At 40.6% G+C, this 19,287-nt stretch overlaps 1 protein-coding gene across 5 annotated transcripts in view; it reads right to left on the reverse strand.

Moving 5' to 3' along the window:
- EPC1 (enhancer of polycomb homolog 1) overlaps positions 1-19,287 on the reverse strand; it is a gene marked incomplete at both ends in the record, with an annotated part of 42,085 nt that overhangs the window by 2,534 nt on the left and 20,264 nt on the right. For 3 of the 5 annotated variants that reach the window (XM_079538365.1, XM_079538364.1, XM_079538363.1), the window contains 9 exons: positions 10,020-10,372; positions 11,617-11,765; positions 11,851-11,940; positions 12,043-12,216; positions 13,563-13,743; positions 14,988-15,136; positions 15,535-15,741; positions 15,827-15,972; positions 17,227-17,386. In XM_079538365.1, the coding sequence (XP_079394491.1) occupies positions 10,020-10,372; positions 11,617-11,765; positions 11,851-11,940; positions 12,043-12,216; positions 13,563-13,743; positions 14,988-15,136; positions 15,535-15,741; positions 15,827-15,972; positions 17,227-17,386 (1,609 nt within the window). Of the gene's footprint in view, positions 1-5,060; positions 5,145-10,019; positions 10,373-11,616; positions 11,766-11,850; positions 11,941-12,042; positions 12,217-13,562; positions 13,744-14,987; positions 15,137-15,534; positions 15,742-15,826; positions 15,973-17,226; positions 17,387-19,287 lie in introns of all 5 variants that reach the window. The other 2 variants (XM_079538362.1, XM_079538366.1) reach the window with 2 other exon arrangements.

Genomic DNA, 19,287 nt, shown 5'->3' on the forward strand with positions numbered 1-19,287 from the left:
CAGTCCCCATAAAAGCTATTTCTAGGAACAGCATTGTTAGTACACACTTAGAGGGGATGCCCAATGAAGTCACAAGTGTCATTAGTTTATTGATTAGCTTCATGAAGCGTTAAGATCTTTTGTTTAGGAACTGTAAATTGAGAATAACAAAAGAACACCTGCTTTCAGTTCCAAAGCAAGTCAAATCTGGAATTGAACTCTCCTTTACAAATTCAGCTAATGACACAGGTTCAAGATTCCCCTTCAATTTTATCTCTGGATTACAGAGATGCTCCCCAGTAAGTACTACGAGCAGCACTCACACTCCTAGAATGCATGAGAACTCGTACTTTCAGGAGAGCTCACTACTGTATGGCAACAAATCCCACCACATCTTGTTCACAAGCTGCAATTGCTGCCCACTCATCTACTCTTTCAGGTCTGCTCACCTTCAGAAAACGTTTCTATCAAAACAAAACCATCTCCTGCTTCCAGATACAGGAGCAGAAGTTGTAGCCTACATACAAACCTGAACAACAGGTCAAGAAAAACTGACAAGCAAGTAAGAATTGATATCTGAAAACAAACTGCCAAACATGCTCTTTTCCAGCATACTTGTGATTTTGTATAACAAGCTGTACAACACTGTTCCAAATGCCCTTTTTTATGCCCTAGAAACAGCGCTACATTTTCACTTGTACTCTGGTGTATCTGCACTTGAAATTCTGAATCCTTTTTCAGCTTTTACATTCAGGTGACTCCTCCGTATTTCAGTAAGATTCTTCAGCAAGCAGGAATGAAGCACGCTTGTACTGCCTGAAGTAATTCCAGTCAATTCCCCCTACTCCCAGCCACATCTCCTTACGGCTGCCTTCACTTCTTCACCTTCTGAAGTCACGTTTAGGGGACAGCTTAGCATCAACATCCCTTACCAATTTCCTTACGAAAGGAAGTACCCTGGAATTCACAAGCTCTGTATTTGGAGTTGGCTGTTCACAATTAAGTTCTACTGTACATAAAGAAAACCACCACCTGCTAACAGGCTTTTTTTTTAATTATCAGGAAACAGAAATTAGAACAGGAAGCTTTACCACAAAGATCAGCATGCTGAAAGCTAAAGCAGCAGCAGCAGGGGCAGGAACACAGACATGCTGTTTTGATATGGACAGATCATTCATATTTATCAGTTAGTGGAAACTTAATGCTTTAATAGCCCTACAACTCCACACGTGTAGGGTTCATCTGACAACACTCCTGCTACCGAAGGCTCCATGTATTTTACCCCACAGCATGACTGTGCAAACACTACTTAGAAAGTCTGAGTAAGCTTAACTCTCCAACTGCCAAAGAGGAAAATGGAGAAAAAAAGGTTCATTTCATCTTTGAATTCAATATTTGCACACACACAAGTGAGATGGATGCTACAGTGACACTTGGGAACTGCCAGTTCCAGGTTTTGTGCTTTCGGTGCATTTCAGACTATGGCTTACAGCCTGCTCCAAACACTCCTTTATTTTGGAAGAAACACAAGAAATGAAGTTCTCCGAGATAAGCTATGTTTGTTTAGAACAGCAGTTATTTAGTGCTTAAGTGCTTCTTCAAATTGTCCCCAAAGTGACCTTTCTAAGGCCTGTACTGTGCATCACTGCACTCTGCTAAGCAGCCCACCATCCTGCTGGCTCTTCCCTTCTGCCATACAGAGCAGCTACCCAGGTGTGCAAGTGACCCCACTACAACTGCCACATCCTCATCTGCATCCAACTGCTCTCACTTCTGCTTAAATACCCAGCACCACAAAGGGCAGCCTGAGGACGCAGTGGAACACCTGTCTGTCATCCCTGACAGCACACCCAGGTGCACCGCTGCGTTTTTCCAAAGTTAGGACATCCAGCAATGCTTTCTGTGCCGCTGGCACTGAAGGCAAAAACTCACTAAGGCTTTTCGAAATACCATTCACAGCTCTATCAGAGGTTCACCAGGACATTCTGACACATCTCCCTGACAGTTTTACCACCCACTGTGCGGACATCACTGAGAACCCAAACCAGATCATTACTTCTGGAGTAGGACAGTACTACAAACCAGGACAGTGAATTTTACCTTTTTCTGCTAACTCACTACCACTCTTACGAGGTTTCTTCCAGTCCTGCTCTCGGTGTACAGTCTGTATTAAGCACTCCAGTTCAAATATAATGTTAACAATGGCAAGGCTTTGTTTCTGAGAATTAGCATTCTCATACAGAAAAATGCTCACACGTACTTCGTGTCTAAGTACATTCACCACTTCCCCCTTCCAGATTTGTTTTCTGTAGCACACAGTTGTGGCTGGAATTCAGAAAGGCATTCAGCGAGATCCCCAACACAGCAGTGCAATGGAACCAGGGCTGAGCTGACTGTGCGTGCCTGCAGGCATAGCCCTGAACTCCCCCAGAGTCCTCCACAGGGTTCAGGTGCCCTTTTTTTAAAAGCAATTAAAGTAGAATGCACTGCAGGCCAGAAAAACACAGCTGTTCATTATATGTTGATTGTATTTACTGTACAGAACATTTACTTCTTGCCTGCAAATAGCACAGATCTATTTGCCCAGGTGCCAGACTTGGTATCTGGTTTAGCATCACTATTTCTAGAAGAATGAGTAATTAAAAATACAGCCTCTTAAGCACTTTTTCCTAGAATTTTATTATCAATTCTCATCTTTCTTCTGTAGGAGAGCCAGGGCACAACTGAAAACCTTTCACTCCTGTCAAAGAATATTGGTGAACAGCAGTAAGTAGACTGAATGTCATTTTCATTTGAAATCCTATGTTGGTCTTTATCTGTCTGCAAAAGGAAAAACAAAGTAGCAGGCAAAAAGAGAGCCCTCTCCTTCTCTCCACACATCAATTACCAGCCATGCCTCTGCTTACTCAGAAAAGTACTGCTATATAGTTACACGTTCCTGATATTATTTGACACCCCCAGCACTTCAGAAAATTAGTAGAGAGACAGCCAGCTGAACAACAGCAACTGCTGCAACTAAGAGCTTCAAGTAAAAAAGGAACTAAAACATAACATTTGATATTTAAAGATGACAAATTAGAGACTTAAATTATTACTTCAGCAGCCCTAGACAGGAACACAGCATTTACAGAGTCTTCTCACACAGCATTCTGGGGCCACAACATTCATATTTAGGGCATTTTTAGACTATTTAATACTACAGAATTTATCAAAATAGAGAAAAATGAAACAGTTTCATTCCCTACACATAATCCAACCAAATCTCAACCAGCAGTGCAGCTAAGAACATTATCACTTCCTGAAACCTGAACTGTCACAGCTAACAACTGCCCGCTCTCCAAGACACCTGGAGTCACTTGCACAAGGAGAGCTGCCCAACTCCTTCCCCAGCCTTCAATTTTGGGAGCTTTTAAGGCACAGCCCCACACAGAGCAGCACCCAGCTGCGATGGCTGCCAGGAGGCGGCAGCTCCAGTTCTACTCTAAGACACGGCCACAGGAACGGCTCTCACCCACCTGCCAGCAGCACAGCATTTGCAACAGGCATCAAATCTCAGTACACTTCTGAACTGACAGCTGCCACGATTTTAAGTCACTGCAACACATTACACTGTTACCTTCTTCATTTAACCGCTCGACACAACGTACACACCTGTTCTACAACAGGGTGAGTGCAACACTTCAGCAACAAACAGAAAATGTATTCTAGTTTACAGATTACTGAAAGGGATCAAAAGAGCACTGAGTCACTTTGGGAATTTCCAGATAGGAACACAAGGAAAGAAATATTACAGTTACTGAGCCTGACTGAATGAATAAATGACTGCTTACAGATTTATTTAATGTCTTCCGAGCAACAGTTACAAACCCTGTCAGTAACTCCAATTTTTCACAGCACACCACTCAACGCTCTCACTAGCAGTACGTTCTTCTTACCGTCATTTAAGTGACTGAGATGCATACTATCTTTCTGGTATGTAATTACAGAGCAATTTCTTTCTCAAATTAAGCCACTGAATATCTCTGCATTGCACAATACCTTAACATCTCTCCCAAATGCAATGGGATGCTGGTACTCAAGGAGCCCTGTCCTCAGAGCACAGATTCACAGAGATGCTGTCAGCAGTTTCGTACCGCAGCACACAACTACTATCACAATGTTACCCACTTTTACAACAGCACTTAGTGTGCACCAGCTCAAAACCACAGCCTGTGTTTCATTCCTCTGATATTGCCAGTCCTTCCCAGAAGCGGCTGAAGCCATTTAGGATGGCTCACTGCAGCACCCACGTAAGGAAGAAATCCCAAAGAACTGCCTTGGCTTTCTAACAGCCACAGCCCCACTCCTGACCGCTCCTGCAGTGTTACTGTGAGGTGCCCTGCTTGCTGTTACTCCGCTTCCCTGATGCAGGAGAATACAGATTAAGGGAAACAGTGACTACAAGAACCAGCTTACTAAACACCAGAGAATGTATCCTGGAGAGCAGAAAACATACAAGTACTCCTGGTTCCTCTACTAGCATCCCCTCTTTTTAACCTGAATGGAAGATGCTGTGATTAAACCAGTCAGGAAATGTTTCAAGCCCAGCAATTATCTGAAGAATCAGATATTCAGAGTCATTTAAAAAAAGCAACAAGTTCATAGCATCAAGTTAAATACCCATTCTCATAAGCACTGAGATCATATTGGTGGAGAAACACCTAACAATCCTTGAAGAAGATTCTCTGGCCCTTCAGGCTGAGGTGATAGCCATTAAAAAGGCAGCTGATCAGGTGAAAAGATGCAACACCACATAACCAAGGCTTCCAAATAATGAAGATCTGTAACTACTGAACTGCTGAACTGTGGGGGGGAAGGAGGACAACCCTATTTCCCATTACAGTATTTTCCCAAGAGAAATACAGAAGAGCACCACATCTCTGCTGTACTAGAGAACAATGAGTTGTTACTGTTACTAATGTGCATGCAAAGCAAGCGTAACACAGTATTAAGTAATCCAGAACATCACATTTTGTCTTATGAGACATTATCTGGCTTATACTGCCTGGTTAACAGTGTTCTACTGCACAGCAAGTTCTCACCAGTGAATTCAGAAGACTGAAGAAATTTAGAGCCTTCAGAGCGATTTAGTGTTTGATGCACCAGGCCCAAAGATGTTTCACTTTCTGAAAAGAAGTTCAAGATTTACTTACTTTAACAAGGCATTAAGACACTATGAGAACACAAATTATTAAGCCTCTGACTATTCCTAACACAGCCTTGTATTTCAGCCCAACAGAACTCAGCCTCAAGTTCCTGCTGTCAGAACTCTACAATTCTAGAGCTACAAGTTATAAGCTGGATGCCAGATGTATGCATGTACTCCCCACCGAGTGGTAGGAAAACAATCAGAAAACAATGACTAACAAGGGTTTTTACTGCTTGCCACTGCAAGAAAGCCACAAGTGCTTGCTATGCTCTGGTATTTGGCTGCCCACCATCCTAAAAACCAACTTCCCAAGAACACCATGGGCTACTTGAGGTATGTACAGTTCACTCTATGGTCAGTGTGTGACCATTCGTGCATGGAATGCAAAGTCTTAACAATTTACACAAGCCCACAGATCCAACAACTCAGAGCAAGGTCTTACTCCAGCTGACTTCAAGCTGAGCAAGAAGCAGTGGAGCAACTACAAAGTTTCTGCAAAGAGACAAGCGTGAAATGTTTCAGTAAGCACCAGTCCTTTCCCCAAGTCACAGCATTTCCAGAGAAGTAGGGTTTTTTTTCCCTCAAAATTTCCTCCTTCAACTCACTCTAAGGTAGGCTATAAACGCCTCTGCTATTCCCAAAGCACATCTAATTTGGAACTCGTTTGTTCAGTTAGGATCTCAACATCTCGACCACAGAGCAACTAAGGATGTTAATTCCCAGTGGTAACTGAAAGGGGCTATTAAAAGCATCAATGTTTTCTACTGACCAGGATTTCCCTCCCATAAGAAAACAGGTATCTGGAAAAGGGAAAATAATAAAGCAGACAGCAGTGCAGAAACTACTGCAAATACAAGAGCTAAATAAATATGTGAACAGCCAGCGATGGCACGAAAGCAACAACAACAACAAAAAAATGCAACAGGTCCTACTGCTCTGGAATGAGGAACTGCCAAAGAGACTGAGAAGTTCCCTCCAGCCTCTTTCTGGGAAAGAAGCACCTTAGCTGGAGGTAGGAGGCAGCAGGGCACAGGAAGGGCAGCAGTTACCCTTCCCAAGAACACTATAAGCACTAAACTACCAAAAACTAGCAGTGACCCATCTAGCATCGTTACGGAACTGGAGACAGGAATGCTACAAACACTTGGAAATGAAAGCATAGCTCACCATCCCACTAAGCCCTTCAGTGTGCACAGGACAACTTGCTTTTTTTCTTTTGCACATCATAACTTGCTTCTGAAAGGCATCAAAGCCTACTGGGATAAATACTCTATGAAATTCCCACATACAAAATGTCTGAATACCAACAAACAACTTGTAGCAAATAATTTGCATTTCCACTTTACAAGAAAGGGAAGGCAAGGTAAACTATTCTCGATTTCTTAATGATATTCTGTATGTCTGTAGGTTTGCACGTAAAGTACCATCTCTAATACCATAGGTAACTAAGAATTTTCAGGAAGGCTTCTGCCAAAACACTCAGGCTTCCTCTCAAACAAAGTACCAAGAATTCAGCAGAGACTAACCAGAGTTGCAGACCTCTCCAAAGAGACCCAATTTCCTCCTGAGAAGAAGGCAGAAAAAAACAGAATGCATCACAGAAGCCTGGTCTTAAGGCAGAGTCTCTCATCTTTGCTAGTAACAGACGTCTCTGGTATGCCCACTAAACACAAGGCTGGGATAGAACCATCTACACAGTACAGTTACAAGGGTCTCAAACCTGAGATTACCAGATGAGACACTCAAATAGTGAAGGCAGTTGTTAATAACAAGCCTGCAGGAGGAAGTCTCCAGAATTCAATGCAGTGTGAAGGCCTGTGAACCACCTGCTTGCCACATGCCTGGCTACCTGGATCGATCTCAACAAGGAAAATGAGCTCTGGCACACACATACTTCAGATGAACGTTCTTGGCTACTGCATACTCCAAATTATTAAGATTTGCAAGAGCACATCTTAAGGATTATAATCTGGACACACAGACTCATCAATAATGGCTCCTTAAGTACTTTTGTTCGTTTTATTCAGAGTGAGTAGTTCTGCCCACTGAAAAACAGTCAGTCCTCCACCAGAATCATGTTTTTACACTCTTGCCTGCTTTTTACTGGTGCCATTGGTAATATATGCCTGAAAATCCTTGAATCAGCTTCTCTTGTTAGAAGGTAAAAACGCATCTTTTCTAGTTCTTCAGCAAGATGAGAAGGGGCCACCTCTCTTCAAAGGTGATGCTACTTTTCGTGGCTACTTGATCCTGCTGCTGAAGTCTAACCTTCCACATAAGGCAAGCGTAGTACAAGCCATGCTTCTACATAACTTGTAAGAGGTATAAGATATCCCTTTTCCAGCTGACATAGAAAATCTCATGGTAACAACTCCATCTTCCATACTTTTTTTTTTTTTTTTTTTTTTTTTTTTTTTTTTTAAAATGCTGAGCAGTTTGACAACCAGTATCAGAACAGCTCCTGCTTCTTCAGGTGCAAAAATCATCACGAATCACCTCCTCGCTCTTTGAGGAACTCTCTCTCCAGGTCTTCAGGACAAAAACCAAAGCCTCCTGTAGCCAGAGAAGAATGGCATGTCACAGCACAGCTCTTAGGACTTGAGACACTATCACAGCTTCTTGCCTGTGCTGCCCACATACGACAGACCTGTCTATAAATGGCTGTGGAAGACTCTGTTTGACATCAGCATGTCTGGACTGTTCCAGGTGGGAAACGCTCCATTTCTTTAAGCCTCTTTGATATGGAACTGGAAAAAGCACATCACATGATGGAGCACAGCAACGTGGCCACCTCTGCTAAGTGCTACAGAATCTTACCCAAAGGTAAGCAATTTGGCTGGACTGCAACTCAGAGCAGCAGCAGAACACTAGTAAATAGAATGGCACCAAGGTGAACTGCTGTACGCTGGTTTCCAACTCCTAATCCTAGATAACCATCATCACACCACATATACACAGAAGAATCATAGCTATAGGAATCCAATTAAGATTATGAGTAATTCCAAGAATACAATCTACCCACCACACTGCTAACAGATGACTATCCAGAGATTATGGGAACTTGTTTGAAATACTCAGATAAACAGTCAGAACTTAAAGCATGCAGATGAACTTCACTTTTTACCTGTATCTAACACTTAATAAATACAAATTAATCTGAGCTCCAGAATTTTAGAGCTCCCAGAATTTGCTTATTTTACACCGATAAACCACGTCTATAGAATTCCAGGCACAAATGAACACAATATGCCAGGCACTCGTACATGCTTCAATACACAATCGTGTAATTAAATTTGGTACAGAATTCATCACCATAAATAACTCCACTTCCTTACCTCCAGTTAGGAGGTATTCCAACCATCTTTTTTAAGGAAAACATTCTTAAAGAATCTTTCATATGTACTCATATATACACCGACACATGTTTTGAACTCAAGCTGCTCATTTCTGTTAAGTCTCATTTCCAGGCATGATGCCTGCCTATCAATATTTCAGAGACTACTTACAGAGAATAAACTATCCATTGCACAGGTATGTTCTTTTGCATTAGGCAGATGACACTCCAGTTCTAGACATGGTTTACTGATATGAAACTTCATTTGAGAGAAGGGCCTGAATTCAAACACTAAAAGCCATCACTTAGATTACAACCCCCAGCTTTGGACCTAACACATTTTCCTGCAAGAAGAGTCATGAAAGAAGGGGTGGAGGGTGGTGCTGGGAATAAGGACCCACTCTAGGACAGTGTGGAGAGGAAGCATGGAAGAAGGGAGCTGAATAAAGCTATTCAATCATTCTAAAAACAGGGAACAATTTTCAGGAAAAACAAGGGGGTGCAAGGAATTAAGATGAGAAAATGGACAAAATATACTGGTGAACAGGAGGATTAATCAGATACCAGAATACCATTCAGCAAGTCCCCGAAACATCCCACAATCCAAGAAGTTGACTATATGCACCTATATCCACCTCACCTCTATGTTTCCCAGCTTTTTTGTTTGTTTTTTTTTCAAAACTGTAGCTTGAAAGGGAAAATACAATTTTACTCTTTAAAAAAATTGCAGACTTGCAAAACTATGTTTTTTTTTTTTGTTTTTTTTTTTTTTTTTTAAAGCAACAACAACAAAAAAGAAACCCACTTCAGTTCCCTTTCCATGAAAAGGTGAGACCAAAACTCAAGTTCCCTAGGTCGTACGCTAACCACATAAGCACCAGCCTCTTGCTGTGATGAGCCCAATACAGAGATGCTATCTAACAGTATTTCAGTTCCATTGCAGCAGGTTTCATCAAGTCTCCTGACAGTCAGTTCCTCAGTTCTGTAACTCAGGTTCTATGAAAGCCACCTGGCACGTGCTGGTGGGATATACAGGGGATGAGTCCCAGAGCTCTGCCAAGCGTGCACGCACATGTACAGCACGGATGGCAGCAGATGGTATTTAGTTTTACCATGTCCAGTTCAGGATTTATAAGCACACTGGGAGTTTAAATGCAAACATTTCAGCCAAAGCACCACATTTCAAAAAAATTTAGAACATAATCTTTGTATCAATATTTAAATCAAAGTATCTTTAATTTTCAAAGTCTAGATATCCCAGGTTAACTTCAACCCCATATAACACTGTTTCTAAACCATCACCTTTCTAAAACCTTAACTATATCCGCTAAGGCAGTCTGCGTAAATTTGAGATGCGCTACACTACTGTTGGCAATAACTAAGGATAAGCATTCTGTGCAGCAAAGATAAAAGATAGGCTGCTATCATCAAAATAAAGTATGCACGACCTAACCACATTCAGGATTCTCTGAGCCAAGTTCAGTATTTCTAAAAGCAAGTTTGTCAAAGTAAACATACCAAAATGTGCTGAACCACTGCTACTTTTACTTTGTATAGAGGTACTGCATGTCTGGGTCCCAGGTTGTGCTGTGCCTGTTCGATTTACACCCCTGTACAGCTTCCTACAGGAGAGTTCGTCATTGTCACTGTCATGTAGGGATGGTGTCCGAGGCCTAAAGTGCCGCCATCTACATGATTTGATATTGACTAGTATCTGACTGAGGTCTTTCGAGAAAGATTTGTCCGAGGTATTTGTTTCTGAGGTATTGGCAAATTGACTGATTGAAGAGTGTTGTGATGAGGAAAGCATTTCCAAATCCAGCTGATGAAATGTATTATCGTAGTCCGAATGCGCTCTGTCCAGCAGCACCCTAAAAGAAAACAATGCAGAATTACACATGGCAAATACCAAAGGAAAACACCAAGAAGTCACCAGCTTGTCACGTGCGCTTGGGGAAGATATACATAAAGTAGAAGAAATCACAAAGTTGCTCCAGAACACACAGATTTTGGAAACAGGCACAGGAAGTATGACTATATCATTAGTGCTTTACAGGAAGTAGCACGTTTAGGTTTCTTATTCTAGCTTTTGCTGTATAAATAACTGATGTACACCACGGTGGAGCTACTGCGGCACCGCAACGTCAGTTGCAGAAGTCTTCCAACAGGTTCAAACATTCCTGGAGTGCAATAAAAATGGACACTGAAATGCTTAAGTAACAAAAAATGGACACTGAAATGCTTAAGTAACAAAGTGCCCTCTTACAGCAAATTCCATGTAAATGCTTTACTAACACATCAGCACACCTACCATCACTGCACAAAGAACCAAAAACTAAAAGTATAAGATCCCAATCAAAATGCCACTATGAGCCTGCAGCTCCTAGCGTCACCTGCTAATACACTAACAGATTCTAAGCAAATCTGAATGCCAAATCACAAATTTCTTCCAATTATGATAAAAAAAGATGACTTGAAAGCTGATTTCAAGATACACACTGTTTACAGAAGCACACTTAAGACACTAAGTAATTTATAATTGTTTTTTAACCATTACAGTAGGTCAAAAGTTAAATGCTTGAGACTTGAATTCATTAAGGTTTTTGGTAACATTCAGAACTTAACTGTTATTTTCACTTCCAAAAATTCCTTCCAAAATTCTCCTCTATAGCAGGACTGAACTAAGAAAAACATTTTCATCAAACATCTATTATTTCAACTTCCAAACACAGTACGCTGTCTTAAACTACGCCACTCACTTCAATATGAAACAACTACATTTGTTTTCACCTCAGAACTGAGCACTGCTGACAATAAACAAAGGTGAGAAACTTCTCAGCAAGCAATGTTAAAGCAGCGTCTGCTACAAAAATGAAGACACTGATCTGCTGAAGAAGCCATCAAATGGAAGCATTTAAAATACCAACTTCTGTAATATTGAGGGTTGCTCTTTTTTTCTTTTTTTTGTTTTTGTGCATTTTATTTGCTCATTTCAGAGATGACTTTTATATATATAAATAAATACATAAATTTTTATATGTAAACAAATATATAAATTTATATATATATAAACTTACAACCAAAAAAATAATCACAACCATTACACAGCACTCACCTTCCTCCACGGCCGACCCGCCTTCGTGCAAACCCAATACACCTCTGGGGTACTGTCAGAGTGGTTAAGCAGTATCTGTAACGCACATCTCCTAGTCTTCCCTCTTTAGGGCTACTCCATGGCCAGTTGCCAGGTTGGTCTAAATGAGGCTTAAAATAACCACAAACAATTAAACACACAAGTTTTCTCATCAACAACATTCTGTCTTATCGTACACAAGGAAATTCTACTTACAGCATAGTACTGACAGCCTGCTTTCCTACGGAAGGCAAAAGGACCATCGGGATCATTTTCTTCCTCAGCCTCTGAAGAACCAGACAAAACCTGCAAAATGCAAGCAGGGTGGGCGAGTGCAGGTATTAGTAAGTGTGTGAGTTTTATTACTATTCCTTCCCTAACAGGAAGGGAGAATTCTAGAGATCCTACCTGGGAAAGGGGTTCTTCATCCGAGCTAGGGAAATCATACTGATTCAAATCTTTAGCATTAAAGACTGGCAGTGCAGCAGGACTCGTCTGTTGAGGAGTAGCAGCAGCAGATGAAGGTAAGACTTTTGGCTTCTTCTCATACTTTCTTTTGGGCCGAATAACATCGGATTTATCCTGCCGAAAGGAAAAGCAGCAGCAAATTTTTACACACATCATTTTATTAGACTACAAAAGTAGCTCTGCAAAACTACTATGTAAGCAAACTAAACATTAACATCTTCATGCTAGCATCATAATAGCTACAGAAGCAGACCTCTCAAGAATATTTGTACTTCGCTTCTAAAAACTGAAATGTTTAATATGTAAAGTGGAATTAAGCACTGTTTGCTCTGTAGCCATCCCAACAGAACACCAGTCAAAGTGAATACACTGCTCTGGGGAAGCAGACCAACATGTACACAGCAGTGCTGTCAGGCTGATGTTAGTAGGTGTTTATGCAGTGACAGGGAAATCAAGAACCAAATAACGCTTTAAAAGGCAGAAGCTGACCTCCTCGAAGATACCCAGAATCTCTGAACACAAAAATTAAACTCATTTCCCCATGCAGCTTCAAATGCATTTTCTAAGTTTCTGACAAACGTGCCTCCTCCAAGCTCTGAGACACCGCACCAACCCAGCATCACTCATAGATGAGTTCACTCCAGCAATCTCAAATACAGTGTCCTGCTATCAGTGGAAGCACTGACTGACTCAAGGTATCCTGTCAGATCCCAAACAGTTCTTGGATATTCTTGAGGTACAAGAAATCTGTGCACAATTCAAGTGTACTTCAGCTTTTCTGCTATTATGTGATGTATTTAACATGCTAAGCAGTTGGCACTGTAGATACGTTTTGTATGGCAATAGCCAGCAGGAAGCAGAAAACACTGGTCACTATTCACTAACTGATACTTTACTTAGTACAAAACCAGGGTAGTATGGCTAGGCTGCAGCTAGACTTGATGATCTTTAAGGTCTTTTCCAACCTGAGCAATTCTATGAATCTATGAAACACAGAAATACAGCGCAGTAGGAATATCAGTGGCTCACATCAAAATACATACACTGAGTCAAGCATGCCTCTGGGTTAAAATAGCTACATGAATTCAAAACAGACCAAGGGTTTTTTCTTATCAGTCCTATCTTTACTGAGTATCTCAGCAACAAACACAATTCTGTTCAGAACACCCTAACTTCAGGGACATTAACCAATTAAAACATCAGTATCAACCAGTGCAAAAGTTTAACAGAACTGTAAATATCCTTCTGTCTGTAGTTCATCTGAATTCCTTCTGTTTTCGTCCTGAGGAACTCCATTAGTTTCTAGATTTTCATCACTCCAACAGAACAAAGCATTCTACTTCTATAGCAGCTCTGCTAGACTGTTTCCAGCACCCAAAAGCTCCCACCTCCCTCCCAGTTAAGAATATTTTCTGCAGATATATCCTGAAATGCCGTAGTTTGCTTATGTTACAGCATACAACTTTGTTATCCACATTACTCACTTTAACTTTATATTCTTTCAGTTCCATAGTTTCTTGATGTTTGAAAGGACTGCTGTTAGTCACAGGAATGATGGGAATAGCATAGGTAGGTTTCATTGGCTGCCGCTGTGCCATGACCTCAGACACAATCTCTCCACTGTAATCACCCAAATTATACCTGTAATTAAAAAATACAAACATAAGATCACTCTTATGAATATTCATAACACTGGTAAAAACACACCAAAACATGCAACGGTCAAACTCAGAATAACAATACCTGCAACTTGGGGCAAGTTCCCAAGTCAGCATGAAGTTCAAAAATGACTGTTGCAGAAGAGACAAATAGTGTGCAAATTTTTACTGCAATGCCTAGTTCTGACAAACAAGGATAACTGTCTGTTAAAAAATAATGCAAAGGGAAGAAGAGGAAACAAAAACCTGAAGGAAGAACAGGACAAGTTCTCTCCCTCCTTATCCGGTGACAGTACCACTCAAAAGAAAAAATTTATCACAAAAATTGTTCAGCAGTGAGACAGAGAGCCTTATTCAGAAACCCTCTTTGTGTAAAGGCACAGCTTTGTAAGACATAGAACCACAAAATGCAATGTTTCAAGACCTGTGCACAGTGCTAATTTGATGGTCAGGATTTTTCAATAATTGTGTTCAAGAGTTTACTTTCTTCAGAAAGCTAATGCATCTCTCCCCTAACTCTACTAGACAAGAAAAACAGAGCACCTGATAGAAAAGACAAAGACTCAGCTTGTGTTCCCAAGAACTCAAACTAAAATCAATAAGAGGTTTGTTTTAGAGCTTTACAGTACTCACTGTAAACATCTTAAGTTTTCAAACACGGACACTTAAATTTGATAAGTCCATTCAGATTCTAAATACCATCTGCCTAAAAGAACAACTCCACATTTCAAATGTGATTCTCAAATCATTGTGAAAGTGAGAAAGTGGAGCGTTTGGTCTCCTGCACAGCTGTCAAATAGGATGTCAGCAGAAACACAAGTTGGAAACTCCTCACAGAACACTATGTCATACTGAATGAAATGCCTGCTAGTTTTCTTCAGGGGGATATTCGTTAATCTACACAGTTAAGTAGTTTAACATATCAATTTCTAAAGGAATTTACCTGAAGCTATGTTCTTCCTTCCTACATAACACACACAACATGAGATGCAAATGTTTGAATACACATATAATAGAACAATGCAGGCTGCTTTTTCACAATGAGTGACTCCCTAAATTCAATTTTGCTCTTCAGAGCCATAAATGAAAATATACTATATATCTAACAGCAGAAAAATTCAAACTTTTATTTTAAGATGATCTCTCGTATTTTATAAAATATTCATGAGAATTGAAATCTACAGCAGTTTCCAAAGCTTTCTGCAGCACATTTGCAAGAAATGTTACCTCTTTTCGATAATTTCCAGTGTTAAATGCAGCAACTCCCTCTTGCTTTTTTCCCTTCTCTTTATCATCTCCAGGATGGTTACTGCACGACTCAGGTCTCGACGCAGTTTAAGCATCTTCTCATAAGACGCCTCATCATTTTTTCGATTCTGTAGACACAAAAAACCAGATACTTAGAATTTACTTTTTAGTTCAGATTATGTAATTTAAACGATGTGGGAAAACAAAACTACAAGTATTTGGTTTTCTAAACCACACACAAAAATGAAGATAACCAGATGCGTCTGCCAATAAGCTACAGCTTTCTGCCATCACAAGCAGGTTTAGCATCTAAATTAGAGAGCAAAAACTAGTGAATACAAACTTCCTTCAACAGCTGGTCTAAAGTAGTTTTTTTTTTTTTTCTTGCAAATTAAAAGGGAAAAAGCCAAGCAAACAAAAAGCCAACTTGTATTACTTCACACTACTTAGCAAGTTTGTCTCTTTAGATTAGCTACTTCATGAGAGGGAAGAGAAACAAGTGACAGGGAAGCATTAGTCTACTTACTTTCCTTGTCTGCATCTTTTCTGTTCGTCTTCTAAAAGCAACATAAGGATCATTTGTGCTGGAGCCATCTCGCTTCTCTTGTTTCACTGCAGGGATAAGAGAGGGCCCTCGACAGTTTTTCCTCTTTTTAATCCAGTACTCGTATACTTCTCTGATCAATTCATCATCTTCTTTCAGCAACAGCTTGGCCTCCTGCAGGCTGACTGGCTAAATGTAAAACCCAGTATGTCACTGTCATATGGCATTACAGACAATGCACATTTCAGATTTTTTATTCAAAGCAACACCATACCTGCTGACCACTGCCCTTTTCTAGTCGGTCTATCATCTCTTCAAATTGCAAAGGAGAGATATCCATTCTCTTCTTCAACTTATTGACAAAGACCTCATCTTCTGAATCCATGTCATAATCCGGCTGCTCAGCATCCAAACTAAAAGCTGAACGATACAAATTAAGCTCAACTCACTGTTTTACTACAGAAATGTTCTGTTCTAATAGCAGTGTCTGCAGTATGTGCCAGATCCTTCTGAAGACAAAAACCAAGATAACGTTTGTACACTGCTTAGAAGTAACACCTGCGTTTTTTACTGAAATAAATTATACGACTGAAATCAAGGATAGACACTGATATCTACTTGAGCATGCTTTCATTAACTAATGAAAGCTTTACAGTGTCCAAAACATTCAGAGGTATTCGACCCCATTACTTTCAAGGAGAACTTGCTGTACTGGTCAGACTTCACTACCGTCTCATGTTCTACAATTTCATGTTGTAGCATCCATGTCAGAAGTTAAGACTCCAGCTTAAATGCTTTAAGAGGTATTCCTAGAGAACTACATGCACAGCGTATGAGAGACCTCACAGATCCTCTCAATGACTTTTCTGATCCAAAGGTATCAGACCAAACTAGTCCAATAGCGTGGTCTATGCATCTTGGCAGGGAACCTTCAATTATAAACCATGTATTACAGAACATCCCCTGGTTCTCAGCTTCATGCAAACTGCTTTGATTTCTCAGAACTATCGATTTCTTAAAGCATGCATTTCACATTGTGAAAAGTATGACTTGCTTTTAAAAAAATGCAGCTGAATGTTGTCATAGCAACTAAGAGACCACTAGTAATAAGTAAAAGAAGAGTGAAAAACTGCACCTTAGCATCAGCATATAAGACTCCTAGTATTAGTCTCTCCATTTGCTTATTAGAGCATGCTGCTTATTACTCAGCTTATTACTGAAGATCAGACTGACACAGAAGCCTCACATTAAGCCAGTGAACAAGGCGTAACTATGGCTATGTATACACACAACAGATTATCAGAATTTAAAAAATAACACAAGACAGTTCTGCAATATAGGTGTCCAAAGTAATGTGCTCATGTCAAGGTCCACATCCAAGCAGAGCAGCTGCTATGTTCCAACACCAGCAGCATCCTAACATATATACAACTCAGTGAAACTGCTAAAATTAAAGTACAAACATATAGACATAAGAAAGACGTTATCTTCTTGAAGAGGAGCTTAATATTCCTCTGAAAAGGTATGACATGGGAGTGCACACTGCATAAATGCTGGAAGAAATACATGCTCCCAAGCTAGATTTGACAGGAGCTCAAAAGGCATTTAAGAGTGATCTATAACTGCTGGTAAAATCAAGTTTCTGGTGTAGGCTCCAACAACTGCTTTACTTACGCTGTATGTGAATCAGCTGCTTTGGCATTTTAAATTCTCCAGGATATATAGATTCATAGTATGCAATATTACTTTCAGCTTCTGGGACTGGTATAACCATGTTATCCCTCTTCTCTCCATATACTTGTTGTGCTGAGATAGCCCGTTGGAGATGATGTTCCTATCAAAGAAAAAAATGAAGTCAACATCAAAAAAGCTACGAGTATATTTTCAGAGCTCAGACTTTAAAACACACACCTATTTCCTCACCAATGGTCCCATTCCCAACCACGAGACAGGACATCAGAAACCACTTATTGAACTCCTCCTTCTGAACGCAGTCTATCAACTTGTATGTTTTTCCAGTAGGTGGAGCCCTCTCTCCTACACAAACACAGCAGACTTCAGCTACTGAGCTAAGCCACACGCTCTTGGCACACCACCCTACATAAATCCATACTTAAATATTTCTGGAAAGACACTACAGATGGATGAGACATACAGACTGTAACAAGTACCTGCAGACATATTCACAGCAGTTTTTTTCTGCTACTTGCTATGGCCATTTGTCAAAAGCAAAGACAGAAAAACACAAAGTAGGCCAGCCATCATCTTCTACCATGAAGATAAACAACCGTTCATTCCCGTTAACCCAAACGGGCGATTCTTGTTTATCACAATGCTTTACATCACCCTCCTTTTTCTGCTCCTAACCCATCAATGCTTAATATCAAACTAAAAACCACCGCAATGAGAATAATTTGCTGTCCGAAAACAACAGCAGTTTCTCAAGCCTAGAAGTAAATTGCATTTGCAACTGCTACTGCAGTCTGAGTAACAGGTCAGCAATACTGCTGAGAACCTTCTAATGCTACTACTGAAATGCACTCCATCTTTCCTGTGAGTCTGTCAGGACAGCACGTAGTAACAGCTCAGCCTGTGTACGTCAGCAGCACCAAGCACGCAGTGTTCACACACACATTACGAGTGGCTCATCCGCAGTGTAACACTGAACTTCTCCCTTAGCAGCAAAACACCTTTGTTGCTTTTTGCATTTGAACTGTTCTTCCCAGGTGCCATAATCCAATGCAGCACCAGCTCTGCCCACATTGCTATCGGTGGGATGCTATAATGCTGGCTACTGAAATACTGACACCAACAACTACAGTGAAAGGGCAGGGGGAGAAGACAACTGATTCCACAAGCAAAGCAAGAACCCACCAGTGTTCAGCTTTATCACCTTATTACAGTTTTGTCAGACTCCAGTTTAGGCCTCTTCAGTACAATACAAGCAGTTAACACCTTTCAAATAAAGTGACGTTAGAAACTGTAAAATTAACTTTATTGTAAACTGCAAAGCCAGAGCAGAGCCTCAAACTAAAACCTGCTGCAAGGTGCAGTTTTGTTGCAAGAATTCACAGGGGTTTCAGCTCATCACTTCCTTCAAACAAGCTGCAAAGTCTGTCCACATCAGTCTTGCTAAGCCATCTTTTTATGAAGAGAGACCAACTGTGGTAATATGGCATCACACAGTCATGAACAAAACTCACTGGACTTTTTTGATCCTCTTGCATTTGATAAACCTCAGCCATGTCGGAGATACAGCAGCTAAAGTGAATTCTTTCTATGACTTACTTTCTTTTTTAATCACAAGAGACTCCATCATCAGAACCTCCCTATCCCCCAGATTATCACGTTTGGGCAGAAACTACTAATAGGGACGGTGCACCTTGCTTCAACAAGTCAGCTAATGGCTCAGCCACCTCCCTCCTGATAATAAACATCAAGTGTGAAATAGAACTCTGGAAGCTTATTTTTCAACACAAAAGCACGTGAAGAACTACAGCCAGCCAGCCTATGACAGCTTCCAGTTTCTATTTTGCATTCATTCTCCACTGTGGCTGCACAGCTGATTCCTCCCACTCAAATGCGACACTTCATTCATCTGAAACTGGAGCCTTCTGCTTAAAAGTGCAGCAGTTACCTCTGTTTGCCAGAACGCTTCTGAATCAAAAAGCCGTTGTTGTTACACTGGTTTACTATATCAGACGCTATAGACCAAATCTTCCCCAAACCTGGCAA

Source organism: Tetrao urogallus (genome assembly GCF_951394365.1).
Source record: "Tetrao urogallus genome assembly, chromosome: 7".
NCBI classification, from domain to species: Eukaryota; Metazoa; Chordata; class Aves; order Galliformes; family Phasianidae; genus Tetrao; species Tetrao urogallus.